Source organism: Notamacropus eugenii, chromosome 4, assembly GCF_028372415.1.
Source record: "Notamacropus eugenii isolate mMacEug1 chromosome 4, mMacEug1.pri_v2, whole genome shotgun sequence".
Taxonomy (NCBI): domain Eukaryota; kingdom Metazoa; phylum Chordata; class Mammalia; order Diprotodontia; family Macropodidae; genus Notamacropus; species Notamacropus eugenii.
The window spans coordinates 79160941-79175189 of NC_092875.1; the positions used below are offsets into that span (position 1 = coordinate 79160941).

At 46.5% G+C, this 14249-nt stretch overlaps 1 protein-coding gene across 13 annotated transcripts in view; it reads right to left on the reverse strand.

Moving 5' to 3' along the window:
* Nucleotides 1-14249, reverse strand: part of DNM2 (dynamin 2) — a 73994-nt gene that overhangs the window by 1161 nt on the left and 58584 nt on the right. For 7 of the 13 annotated variants that reach the window (XM_072602362.1, XM_072602361.1, XM_072602355.1 and 4 more), the window contains 7 exons: nt 12148-12261; nt 6910-7019; nt 4442-4553; nt 4031-4195; nt 3426-3661; nt 2563-2814; nt 341-1955 (listed from right to left, as the gene is read on the reverse strand). In XM_072602362.1, the coding sequence (XP_072458463.1) occupies nt 1886-1955; nt 2563-2814; nt 3426-3661; nt 4031-4195; nt 4442-4553; nt 6910-7019; nt 12148-12261 (1059 nt within the window). In that variant the 3' untranslated portion in view covers nt 341-1885. Of the gene's footprint in view, nt 1-340; nt 1956-2562; nt 2815-3425; nt 3662-4030; nt 4196-4441; nt 4554-6909; nt 7020-12147; nt 12262-14249 lie in introns of those variants that run through there. The other 6 variants (XM_072602353.1, XM_072602357.1, XM_072602352.1 and 3 more) reach the window with 2 other exon arrangements.

A 14249-nucleotide genomic window follows, 5' to 3' on the forward strand; every position in this document is an offset into this window, starting at 1 on the left:
ACGACCAGACTCCTTATCCAAGCAGCTCCATATTCTTGAAGAGAGGGAAAGGCTCACACCTGGAGATTTGGTAGGGCTGGGCAAGGTCTGAGGGTGGGTATGAATAGTGGAAGTTCTGGGGACTAGAGGCTCAGTATCTGCTTGGCTAGCTGTTCTTGGGGAGCAGCAGGCACCTAAAGATGGATGGGGTAGGGCAGCTAATTCTGATGCTCTCAATGAAGTGCAGGGGTAGTGGACAGGGCTGAGCAGGGTTCTGGGACAGCAGGGGGACCCCCAAGAAGCAGATTACCATCCCCTTTACTCCCAAGCAAAGACAGGAGGAGACAGACACCGCCACCAGTAGCTTCTTCCCTTTATTTTAGTTTATTAATAGGGTACAGAGCAGAGGCACTTACACTGGTCAAATTGAGTGAAGGAACAAGTTAAGTCCCACATAGAGGTGCCAGCGTGACCAGAGCTGGAGCCCATACCCCACAAAGGGTCCTAGACATTCTAGGTCTGGCAGATGGTCTACCAGCCAGGCCAACATCAGCTCTGAGCCCTGGGCAATCCCTCAGGCAGACATGGTCCCTGATCCAAGTGCTCCCTGGCCTGGGGTTGGGGGTGAAGGGAAGACCACTTTCCTAAGAGTCACTTTTGCACCCCAATGGGTCCCCATCCCCAACAGCAGGGGCTTAAGGCAGCTCTGGGGTTTAGGGTGGGTTTAAGGGCTGGAGATAGATACATCTCTGGAAGCTTAACAAGTGGTTCCAATGCAGCAGTGTTTGGGCTTGGGCTTGACATTTTAGTTAAGCCTGACTTCCAGAAGGAGTATGTACAACTGGAGGTGTGCAAATACACCAGTGGCTGGGAGTGTAAAGGAACAGTCCATGGCAGTGGAGAGATGAGAAAGACCACCAAAACTCTGGCCACCATAACCCTAACCCCCCTCCCCATGCCAGGCTAGCTACTTTCTGACTGGGTACATCTGATAACCCCAGGCCAGGCCCTCCTGCTTGCTACTTCACCCCTGTCCATGCCATGGCCTGATTCACTGTCACTCTGAGGCCTGGGGTGATGAACGTGAGTGAGGCCCATGGTGAGAAGAGCAGTAATCCCCATTCTGGCCTGGGGGGCGGGGGCCAAGACTTATCTGGCCAGCAGGACTCTCTCCTCAAATAAGGTGACTTAGGGAAGAGAAGCCCTGACTCAACTGGCTCACATAGTAGTAGCACATCCTTTAACTTGAGTACAAAGGATATGGAAGCTCACCTGGTCTCCAGTTTACATTTGGTTTAATCACAAGTCATTCAAAGGGCCAAGGACACAGAAACAGGCTCTTGCTGTGCCCAAAGGCCAAGACTCATGGGTCCCTCCCTCCCCAATCCATACATTATGTATACATAAACAGTGCCTAGGGTTTATGGACTGAGCTGACAGGCCACTCCATCAGTCCCATCCCTCTGCCCTAATTCAGGTCCCAGACCTCATTCACAAAGTGCAAGAACCCAACCCCACTCCAGGCTCCCCAGGACTGCTCAGTTCAGGGCTAAGTGCAAGTGCCTTGGGAGCCTGCAGAGCTGCATCCCTGGCCTGTCAGTGCATCCCTGGGTGCTGCCTACATCTGTGTTGGGATGGGCAAGGAGGGCAGGTGTGCCACCAGGCCCACTGGTTACAAGTTCGGATGTTCCCTGCCTGGCAAATATGGTCTCAGGCCCGGCTATCAGGAACTAAGGGAGAAAAAGGGGAAGGGAAGGAGGCCTCAGGGCCCAGAGCCACATTTGCTTTCTACAACCTTAGGCATCCCTCAGAGCCAACAGTGTATAGAAACCCCACCCACAATGGTACCCTGACGGTCTGGTTGCCACACCCCTCTGAGTACATGGGCTTTTTCTAGAGCCCAGGGTTAATCTAGCAATGACGGTTCGGCCGGGCGGATAATGGTTGGCCGGTTCGGTGCGGCAGGGGGTCTTCTGCTGTAAAGAAAATAGAAACAGATGGGAAGAGAACCCAGTGAGGATGGGAAAGGCAAGCCAAGATGGGAAAGAGTAGCACAGGCTATGGGGCTGCTGGTCTAGCCAAGATTCTCCAGTCTCCCCTCAACCCCCTCAGACCACAGCAGAATCCAAATGCCAGTGGAAGCGAGGCCAATGGGTAGGGTCTGAAGCTCAGTAACTTGGCTGGGGGCCCTCACACATTCTTTCAAATTGCCACCTTGAAGCCAGACTCTCTCTATCCTGATCCTGGGAGTTGAATGAAGATTGTTCCTTAAGGAATAGCAAATAACACTGAAAAATGAATGTTGGCTCCCATGGCCAACAAGTCCCCTGCTGAAAGCAAAGAGATTTATGTCTGTGTGCAGTAGGGTCCTGAGGGGATGAGGTCAGGGAAGCTGGCAGCCATGGCCAAAGGTTTTGTTGGGAAGGAGCTGAGCCTTCTTCCCAGGGGTGATTTTCTTATACTTAAGTGCTGTGTGAGTGAGGGACCTTCTACCTCAAAGAACTATTAAAGACAACAAGGCTGCTGCCAGATTCAGTGCTGTCCCTGGCAGGCAGAAGAACAAGCAGGGGTTTAGGATCTTACCTGGGCACACCAGGGGGGATGCCAGGCGGAATGCGTGCTGGCCGAGATGGGATCTGAGGTGGGGCTGAAAAGGGATCGTTGTTAGTGAAGACATTCTGAGGTCCAGGCCGAGAGGGAATGGGGGGAGCCACAAAGGAGGCAGCAGCTCCAACAGGCACAGGGATCAGAGGTGGCCCCGGGGTAGGGCCCCTGACTGCAGGGGGCCTTCCTGGGGGAGGCACACTGGCAGGAGGCCGATGCTGAGGTGTGGGACTGCAAGAGAACAGAGTACGGAGGTTGGGACCTAGAATTGTGGAGAGGCCAAACTTCAAGCAGGAAGCTGTAGGGTACACTAGGATGAGAACCCAACTTGGCTTCACTGGAAGGGACTCTTATTTCTTGAACTCTTCGAGCTGAATCCACCTTTCAGCACATGGGGTTGAGAGTGGCTGACTGCCCTTGAGTCCCTTAGGGCTGGGTATCCTAGATATCCCCTCCCCAGACTTCATAAGCTATCAGATGCTCATCAGAATCATAAGATCAAAGACTCTGAAGGGAATACAGAGATCAACTAGTCCAGCCTTCTACAATCTCCCCAAAAAGTGGTTAGCCAGCCTCTACTGGAATATCTTTAGTCAAGCTTTCTGGAACAAGCCTGATAAAAACACATACTATATACATAATATAATGATATACTCCCTTATACTGTACCAACCCTGCCCATTTTCCTACCCACTGGTTCTAGTTCTGTATCTGGGACCAAGCAGAAGTGAGAAGAAAAAAGAGGCATGAGGCCTCCTCCCCTCCCCTAAAGCTGCCCTTGCAGCCTTGACTCCAGATTCAGACCCCTCTCCCAAGGCAGACTTGCTGATGCCTCGTCAGACCTGTGTCTACTGCTAGAGCTCTGGAGCCACGTGTCATCCACAGGTGGGGGCACAGGGGTGGACACAGTGCTGGTGCTGATGTCCCCAATGATGTTCAGCGCCTCCTTCAGGGCATGGTACATGCGCAGCATGTCTTCTCGACGTTGGGCCTGGTCCGCAGATTCCTCCATCAGGCTACTCTGGTCCGCAGAAGAGTAGAGATAGGCCAGTAGCTCTGAGTGGATGAAGGCCTTGGTCTGTGGTAAAAGGGGAAAAGCCCAGAGATCCAATTGGGGGGAAGGGGGTCATGCTTCTTCTCCACTGATAAAGACAGTCCAGGAGGACTTCTGCATGCCCAGGATAAACTATGGAGACCTGACTAGACTGAAAGCAACCCAAAGGAAGCCCTTCATGACGAACGTAAGCTCAGTTCCTCAGAGCATGAACTCTGGGGACATGGACCAAGATCTCAAGGGTGACCCTGGATAAATATTCACATCCCAGATTTCCCAGGTCCTTAGGGATGATGCCAGGGGTGGGGTGGGGGGAAACCACATGGGAAGTCTCCCCTTGGTTCAGCTATCCAAGTTGGAGTCACTCCACATCCTGGGCCTTGGAATACGCACATTGTTGATCATGAGATGCATGATTGTCTTTGGCATAAGGTCACGAATAGACTTATTGATAATCCTCACGTAGGAATCAACAAGGTTTCGGATGGTTTCCACCTGGCGCTCCAGTTGAGGGTCCATGGAGAAGGTGTTTTCCTGAGCCCCATCCTCATTCTCAGCCTGGTCCAGGGTCAAAAGAAAGCTGTGAGTGCTTCTCAAAGTCCACCCTACCCTCTTACATGATGAGAGGAACTCAAATTAAGCACAAGAGAATGGATTCTGTAGGACCTTCTTCTGCTCTGCTTCCACCATTGCCATTACTTAGAGAATACTTTCTGCTCACAATGCCTCGGGCCTGGCCCACTCCAAAGTTCCAGCCCACTCCTTTTCCTCCTCCCACCCCCAGATACTTAGACAGATACCAACCTGGTCTTTCTCAGGATAGACCCCAGCTCGGAGGAAAGAGGCTTTCCAACTATCTACATCCTCCTGGGAGTCACAGGCTAGCTCAATCTGCCGTAGGTCCTTATAGACATTCCTGCAGGAAGTAAAGTAAAAATAAGGGGGCTGCTGAGGTGAAGGCCATTCATAGCCTTGTCCTTCCATCTCCCTCATGGCACTTGGCAGGATGGCCCAGGATCTAGCGACTGCAAGTGATAATGCATAAGACCTCAAGATCTATTCCCTAATGGAAACCTCACCCTAAATGAAAATACCTTTATTGCTATTCTGGGGGTTAAAAAAGGGGTATGCATGTGTAAAATTGTTCCTTAAAAAAAAAAAAAAAAGCAGTCAGTGAAGAAAACAGAACCAGAAGAACATTATTCATTGTGACTACAACCATGTAGTTAGACAATAATAACAACACATTTATATTCTATACACAGTAAAAGTCAAAAGGAGATGTAAAACAATGAAATGGACACTATGTAAAACTAGACAAATTCATCTTGCAGGGGTGGAGTCAGTATGGTAAATGACCGCAGTCAGACACCGCCAAAGTCTTTCCTCTTCTTTGTTGCTGCTTGTTCCCTCTTTTCTAATATGCTGTTCATATATGTGAATACTTGTATTTGTCAACTTTAGTCAAAACGCAGCATAAAAAATAAAAAGGCAACTAGTATTTAGAGTAGAATAATATTTAACCTGCTAGAAGCCTGTTAAAGCCTTTGATAATGGGATCAACCTAGAACAATTTAGTAAAACAGCTGTAAAACTTCTGATGGAAAAACAGGACTCTCTTAGGGGTTTCCATGAAGGCTGGCATATTAACAATCAAGACTTTTTCCCAGAATGAGGAAGAAAAATAAGAGAGCACAGGGAACTCAATTGAAAGGGCAAAGTTCAGTACTCATCCGTTTTCTTTTTCAGACCTAGGAAAGTTTGAGGGATGGGGGTAAAAGTTGCTGCCACTACCACCATTAGTTCATGAGAAGGGACCTGATCCCTGCTCTGCCTCAAGCCTTCTGAACAACCAAAGAAAGATTCAGTCCCCCGGGGAGGGGTGGGTAGAGAAACACAACATTCACCAATTTTCATTTGCTATCAAGGTATGAAAATGGATTTTCAAAATCTTGCTCTAAATTATGTCTTCCTTTCCCCAACTGATAAATGGTCAAAGGATGTGAATAGGCAGTTTTCAGTGGAAGAAATTAAAGATATCTATAGTCATATGAAAAAATGCTCTAAATCACTATTGATTAGAGAGATGCAAATCAAAGCAACTCTGAGGTACCACATCACACCTATCAGATTGGCAAACATGACAGAACAGGAAGATGACAAATGTTGGAGAGGATGTGGCAGAGTTAGAACACTAATTCATTGTTGGTGGAGCTGTGAGTTGATCCAACCTTTCTGGAGAGCAGTTTGGAACTATGCTCAAAGGGCTACAAAAATATGCATACCCTTTGACCCAGCAATATCACTTCTAGAACTGCATCCCCAAGAGATCATAAAAATGGAAAAGGGTCCCACATGTACAAAAATATTTATAGCAGTTCTCTTTGTGGTGGCCAAAAACTGGAAATCAAGGAGATGCCCATCAATTGGGGAATGGCTGAATAAGTTGTGGTATATAAATGTAATGGAATACTATTGTGCCATAAGAAATGATGAACAGGAAGACTTATATGATCTGATGCTGAGTGAAAGGAGCAGAACCAGGAGAACTTTGTGCACAGCAACGACCACAGTGTGTGAGAGTTTTTTCTGGTAGACTTGGAACTTCATTGCAATGCAAGGACTTAAAAAAATTCCCAATGATCTTTTAAGGCAAAATGCCTTCAATGTCCAGAGAAAGAACTATGGAATTCAATTGCAGAATATAGCAGATCATTTTTTTTTGGTATTATGTTTTGGTTTGTTATATGATTTCTCCCATTCATTGTAATTCTTCTACACAACATGACTATAGTGAAAATGCATTTAATAGGAATGTATGTGTAGAACCTATATAAAATTGTGTGCCATCTCGGGAAGGGAGGGGGAAGGTAGGGGCAAAAAAATCTAAGTTATATGGTAGTGACTGTAGAACAATGAAAATAAAATAAAACCAACAAAATAAATAAATAAATAAAGCCACCTTATGACTAGTAAAAAAACCTAGTAAAATGCTTAAAAATTTAAATTTATTTAAATAAAATATTAATTACTAAATAAAATTAAATAGATATTTAAATTTACTTGAATTTGTAATTTTAAAATTAGCAAGTTTTGAGGTTGGTTAAGACACAAAGGCCAAGAATCTGAGAGGATTTAAGCCTTGGAGGAGGTCATCCACAACACAGCACAGAGCTCTTTTGGAGCTCAGGTGAGCAGTGAGACTGACCTCAGGTGATTGGAGTGGGTGCTGGCATTCAGAAGGGGGGTGGGCATAGCGGGGATGTCCTCACCTCTGTTCTGTGTTGAAAATAGCAAAGATGTGCTTGGTGGACATGAAGCCCTTTTCCACATCTCGAATTTTGAGGTTATCCAATGGCAGCATGTACTTCTTTTCTTTTTCCTAAAATGAACAGGAGGTAAAAAAATGAAACCAATAACTCCATCAAGCAGGGCCATACATCCACATCTTCAGAAAATGCTGCCATTTTCATTTAGGTTACTTGACTTGCCTACTACCGCTGTCGCCACCACCATTACTACGTTATTATTGTATGAAAAAGGCCCTGAACCCTGCTCTGCCTCAAGCCTTCTGAACCCAGGGCCCAGAAGCTTGTCTAAGCTCCCTTAAAGAAGGGACAGCTTGCATCCCCACAACCTACTATGGTGCCTGTCACAAGTACTTAAAAAGAGCTGGTACCTGCAGGAAACACTAATTCAATTAGCTGGTTGGCAGTTTCTGAATCACAAATATGGCAACTCAGAAGCAAAAGATTCTTATAGGGTCTGGACTCCTATGTAGGGTAGGAACCATTGCACCCTGCTTGCCTCTGTGGCCCTCAAAGCACCAAGCATACAGAAGACCTGGCACACAGAAGGTGCTTAATAATTATCTGCTGTACAGATGATAGGAAAAGTGGAGGGTAGGTCTCTGGTTTCCAGATCCACACTTAAGCAAGTCTTGAGTTTGTTAGAGCTCCTGCTGACAGATATGGACAAGGAAGAGAGAAGCCAGAGAGCAGAATGGGTCATGTGTGCCTCCCAAACCAAACTTTGAGAATGATGGGGAAAAGAGAACCCAAAAGAAACTGAGGTGGAAAAAAACATGTGGTCTTTTGGTGGGCGAAAGGTTTAGTCATGCCAGTTAGCCATTTTAAACACTGACAGATGAAGAAGCTGGAGGGCAACATTGTGTGTGATAGGCCCAGCAGAGCTGTTCTACCTAGTCATGTACCATTTTCTAGCCCAGGTTTTCTGTCATGGGCGGATGGATGAATGGGCAAGGTTAAAGAAGGTTCTTGGATGATCTTGCAGGGTTCCCAAGCAAGCCCATGGGAAGCGCTCAGCCACCACCTTTCACTTCAGGAAAGTAAAGACAGGGCTCCCCTATTCTTAGTATTGCCTGTGTGTCCGCCTCACCCAAAGCAGCAGAAAGCTCTGCAGTTGGTCTGGATGAGTACAAGTGTGATGTTTTTGGAGGGGCCACCCTCCTGAGTCATGGACTACAGCAGCCTCAGTGAAATGCAACATCTGGAATTGTTTATAACTATGTTCCACCCAGAAAATATCTCCAGATGCTACAGGCACACACTCACCCCCACACACCCACCCCACGTCCCAAAAGTGACGTCCTCCTTTGTACAGAGGCCATGAACCTAAACCCTCCCTCTCCCACCCCCACCCGCCTGCCTTAGGATTTCCTGAAAAACCACAACTTTCTCCAGACTGGGTCCTGCTGAAGACTTGCCACGTCAGAAGAGACAAAGCAGATTCTTTGAGGGAACAGCAGTTTTCCTCTCCTTGTAAAATAAGCTTTAAGAACACATCCCTTCTCAAAAGGAACGACTTCGAAGGGGAGGAGTAGAAGAATCCCCTCAAATTCCAGCCCCACCAGCCCAGTGTTCAGACTACCTGTCCAGGAGATTGCAAATGTGTACAGTAGTCTGCACATTGGTTAGGCTGGGCTTGGAAAAGCATCGACTCCGGAGCCAGAACCCTTTCCCCACAGTGAAGTGGAGGCCAAGACAATATCACCTCCAGGTAAGTCCTTCAAGATTTATGTTTTCCTCCCTACCCGCCATACACAAAGTACAGGCCATTAATAAATGCTTGTTGAATTGTAATTGCCCAGCCTGTGTAGGCTGGAGATTAAAGGAAAAGGATTAGGAGTAAAATGGGCTTTGCACAAGGGAAAGCTGGCCCCGAGGCAAGTTCAAGAGGAAAATGCCCAACAGCCTGCCAGGCTCCCTCAGTGAATCTTCCCTTCAGTCCTGAGACAAAGGGCACATGCCTTTTGTTTCATTTTAAATTTTTATTTTTAAAGAAATATTTGAATGTTTCCTTGCTTTATTAAGTTACCAAAATAAATGTATATATCTCCACTGTTCTCTGTTCATTCTTTTCCTTCTTTCCAGAAAAGTTTCTAACTGGTTCTGAGGTACATGGGTAAGAAGGCACTGGAAGGGCTGCCACGTCTAATGGACATATGTTAGGAGAAAGGCTCTATATTAGCAGAGCAGACCTTTTGCTTTGTGAGAAACAATGTTTTATTTCTCCCTCCTCACCTCTAGGATTCCTGCTGGCTTTGTGTCTGTAGAACACAGAGCCTTATTCACAGTGCCTGCTGGTTCTCATTACTCAACAGCAAAGGGCCAGACAGTGCTCCCACTGAGAGCCCTGCCAACAGGAAACTGCTGGCGGGGGACAGGCAAGGTTTACGGGGTGAGCTGGGGAATGTTGTTCCCTAGCTCTCATCTTAGTCTAATTGGAATGCCAAAGCTGGCAAGATCAGTTTGTCTCCCTTCTCCGGTTAGGTAAAAGACCTCATTTCGAGGTTTATTAAGAGAAGGGGGAAAAGGAACTCAAAACGTACAACCCTTAATTCAAGATCAAACTACCATCTTCTGTACATCCCTACCCCACTCATCTGGCCAGTCCAAGTTTGCAAAGGTAATCCAATAATGCTGGTCATATTAGAGCCCATCCAACCTCAATGAATTTGCTGATGTGTCTGTGTTCTCACCAAGATGGAAGCTTGGAAACCATCAGAATGTACTCGCTCGAGAGCTGACGCACCACAAAGCAGACTAGCTTCTAGACTGTGGGGGTGGAAAGTTAAAAAAAAAAAAAGGCAAAAGCATTTTCCAAGGCACTTGGAGGAGTGGTTCTGAGCCCTGAGGAGCCTGCAGCTTGGAAAAGATGAAGGAAGCACGCATCTGAGAGGAAGCAGATTGGTGTTTGCCTACATCTTTCCTCTGCAATACTTGGTCTAGGGGAGAGTGCCCCTTTGCTACCTGTTCTGCTCTAAAATCTATTCAGAGGGGCCATGGGGAAGTCTGGCAAGGGAGACTGAAAAGAGAATCCATTTGAAGATATCTAGGTCTGACCAATCAGGAAGCTGCTCCCTCTCCCCTGCTTTCAGGCAGTTTTGGCCCTATATTCCATCTCTCTCAGATGCTCAGATGCTTCACTACACACACACAGCTCACCTCTCATGAGGCAAGTACATACAGCTGCATTTGAGCAGGATCCATTTCAGCCTATGAGACAGATATATGGACATACACCATGGGGTTCTGTGGCTCCTTCTCCAATTTAGGCAGAAAAGGTTTCCCTTTAGGGGAGAGACACACCAAAATACAACACTTTCTTGGTCATGAATAAAGGGACCTTTGGGACACCATACCTGGTCCCATGATCCCCAAAGATCAACAAAAGACAGAAACTGGAGGTGGGGGAACTCTAGGGTCAAAGGAAGTTTGAAAGGGCTCTGTCTCTCAGTGTAGACAGAAGCCAGGCTTAGTATGGCCCAGGCCAGGAAGCAACATAGGAAAACTAGGCAGCCAGTAGTCAAAGGCTTTCTTTTATTCTAATGAAGAATCAGGCCAGGCCAGGGCTCACAACTAATGTACACATTTCCAAAGGTCCCTGAATAGAACTTCTTTTCAGATCACCATCCTCAAAGTTTCTCTTTTGCAGGACTATGGGGATACCAGTTAGGGCTACCTTACATTTCCAAGGAACATGGCAGGCCTTGACTCTAAACAACATTTGGGACCAGAGTTAAAGACACTGAGGAATGTGAAGACAGAATACCAGTCACAACCAAAAGTCTAAACTAGCTGTGAGGATGGAATGGAGAAAGACGGAAGGGTTTGGTCCCTGGGGGCTCTCAGAGATGGTAGAAAAAGTCAGTACTTTGGCACAAGTGAGACAAGTATGGCAGTGGGGAGACCTTGCAGAGAGAATCAAGGTTATAACTGGACTTGTACTGCTACTAACCAAGCTGTACAGGCAATGTTTAAGGACTGTTCCTAAGAATTTTGTGAATAGGGCCTGAGCAGCTTTTCTGGGTCTCTTGACTTATTGGTGGGTTGGGAGGTCTATCAGTTTCCTTATTTAAGAAATCCAGAGTTCTTCAGGATGAGTTGACTCTGATCTCACTGCTCTTTTACCTAACAAAGTCAAGATTACAGGGTCAAATATTGAAAGTAACAGAATTTTATAAGAGGAAGCAGATTTAGAGATATTAATTAATTTGCCCAAAGTCATATAGAGAGAGCTTGGAACAGAGCTTTGAACCCAGTCCAGGTCCACTAACTTCAAATTCACGGTTTCCTACTCACACTATTATAGCTGCTTCTCCTATGTTTTCCAGGCTTGGTTACAAGAAAAAGCAGAAATGAATTCTCTAGTATTCTTCTACTACAACCTAAAGGGCTCAGAGTCACAAGGATGGGAAGCCAAGACTCAATTCAATGCAACAATCACCGCTCTAGTACTTATTCTTGCAAGGCAGTAGGGATAAAAAAAATGGGCCTTGCCTGCAAGTAACTTGCCTTCTACTGAGAGGATATAACATGCACACAAAGTTTACATCTGAATAAAAATAGATCTCTCAGGCAGGTGGTGGTATGAGGCATAGAGCACTGATTCTGGAGCCATAATGGCAATCCCTGGGGGAAAAAGGGAAATCATAGGCCCATAGACACCCACAAGAATAATAAGAAATGTCTATGAGGACCCCTAATCTACTTTATAAATCCTAACCAATCCCAGCCTCCCAAGTCTTCATTCCACACATGCTCACTGGGGAAGAGAAGAGAGCCTAAAGGAAGGGAATAGATAAATATTAGTTCACTGGCGTTGACATCTAAAAGTGTTAACATGATAGCTGGTGCCTGGGGGTATCTTGCATAGCTTCCAGGTCACATATAGGTCAAACAGTCTTAACCAGGTTGGCTTCCTACTTTCTGGATGCATTTTGGTCCCTCTCACTACAACTAAGATGTGATACTTACTCTGTATAGATTGAGCCCTTGCATCCTCCATGTCCCCATCATCCCTGACAACAGGCTGTGGCCATAGTTTCCACTGAAATTTATGACTTACCCATTACCTGCTTCCCAAAAGGAACTGGACAGCAAATCATAGTTGGCCAGCCCAGTCTATCTTCTTTTAATCAGCTCACCAGTCCACATCAAAGTAGTGTCTCTTGCCAGATTAGGTAGTCAGGTTTCCTGGATACTCACCTCCTCGTCCTTGTACCACGACAAGGACTCTGCAGTGAGCACAAACCAATACTCCTTGGAACCACCTTTCATCAGGCTGATATTGTTGATAGTCAACCAGCCTTTTCGAATCACCTGGAGGAGAAAGCATGGATCAATATGAAACCTGGGCCTTGATGAAGGGGTATGACCTGGTCAACTGCTCTACTACAACACACCAAGTTAAGAGAGACCAAACCCAGACAGAGCAGACATTTAAAATGATTGGCAAACTCTCAGTAGAGTAGCAATCTAGCTCCTTTGAAGGCTGGTCAAAGCCTCAGATCCCTAGAGGCTTCTCAGAAATCCAAACCTTTCTTGCCCAAATCATGCTCCTACTCCAAGCAAATGGAGGAGGATGAACTGCTCCAGGGTTTTAAGATGCATATCGGTGCTTGCTAAAGCCAAACACTACCTATCATGTAGGTGTAAAAGAAGGCCAGTAATTCAGTCCATGGCTTAACCTGTTCCAGGACAGCCAACAAGGGAAGAAATCAAATCCAGTCTGACTAATGGGTCATGTTGATGTTCCTCTGCATGGCCAACCCTGGAGAAATCACTTGGTGAAGTACATAGCACAATGAAATCCTGTCATGAGGTTGTATAGGTCATTAAAGACAAAACAATGAGTTGAAAAGTTCTGAAACTGCTTAGTTCAACATTCATTGTTCCAGGACAACTTCCAAAACTCACTCAAAATCTAAGATAGACTTCTGTCAAACAGATGACATAAAAAGTGCCAGCCACTAAGCTTCCCTGCCCAGTATGTTTACAGCAATATAATAGAGCAGCAGCTTCTTTTAGAAGAGTGGCATGGGCCTCTCTCTGGCTCCCTTAGATGATGGGCAGTCCTCCCCAGTCCCCATTCTGACAATGACACTGTGCTGCTTGTGGCACTCACCTGGCAGCCGAGTCAGCCTCCATGGAGGTACTAGGCTGTACCCCCTGGGAGGTAAGGAGGGAGGAGACAAGGAGAAAGGAGACATGCATCAGAGTCCAGGGCCTGGGGTAAAGCCCCTTAACATTCCAAGCTGGGGACACAAGGGCGGGGCCAACACAAAGCAAACAGAGACTACACAGGACTCAAATGGATTTGGAGGTAGTGACAAACCGAAGCTGGACTGCAAAGTATAGGTTGTCACCAGTAACAACAGCAGGATGCAAGTAAGTGCTGACCCTGCCAAGGCACTTATGGGGCAGAGCTTCGGGTACTGAAAGCCAGGGAAAACAGTAGAGATCCCTTTGGATTTCAGGCTCAACATCAAGGACTTTCCACAGGGAACTTTCTCTTCTTAGCCAAAGAACCAACTCCTAGGTCAAGCTCATCAACCATTTCACCATCTTGCCAAAATGCTTTCACCAAGACGTCACCAAACCTGTGGGCATGTCTTCATTCGTCTCTGTTGCAGAAAGAGATAAACTGACTGGCCTAGTCTTCTCATACCCCTCCAACCAACCAGTATAGGGAGGGAATCACAAAGCTGGCTCCTAGGGAAACTGAGAGACACATACGTTCTTCTCTCTATATACCAAGGGGTCAATCAATATAACATAAATCCAACTGCTTTGGTGATTCCCTAGGGCCTTAGCCCAGGGTTTAGGTCCTGGCTCACAGAGGACACCAATGCAGAGAAAGCCAAGGGGAAACAAAGCTCTGTTAGCTGTGCCATAAGGACCCTTAAAGAAGCCAAGACTCCCAGCCAGAAGCTGGAATCCTCATCTCTGTTGGGAGTCCAGGGAGAAGTGACTCTAAAAGAGGACCCCCAGACCTCCTCCTGCTGGTGGCAATACTGCTTCAGAAGCATGAAGTACTTTAGAACAAAACCACCCAATGCTTGGCTAGTATTTCATTACAAGCAATAACACAGAAACTGTGTGGCTGTGTTCTTTCTTGTTAGCTCTATGGGCCTTGAATGAGGTCAGTGCTTTGGTCACCCACTCCTACAGCACAAAATCAAACTTCATAGGTCCCATGGGAGCCAGTGCAAACATCCCCCTTCCCCAGGGACTGTCAGACAGAAGTAAGGCAGGAGATAATCAATACACTGAAGTGATTTCCAGCAAAAGCCTGGGAGAGGCAGGGC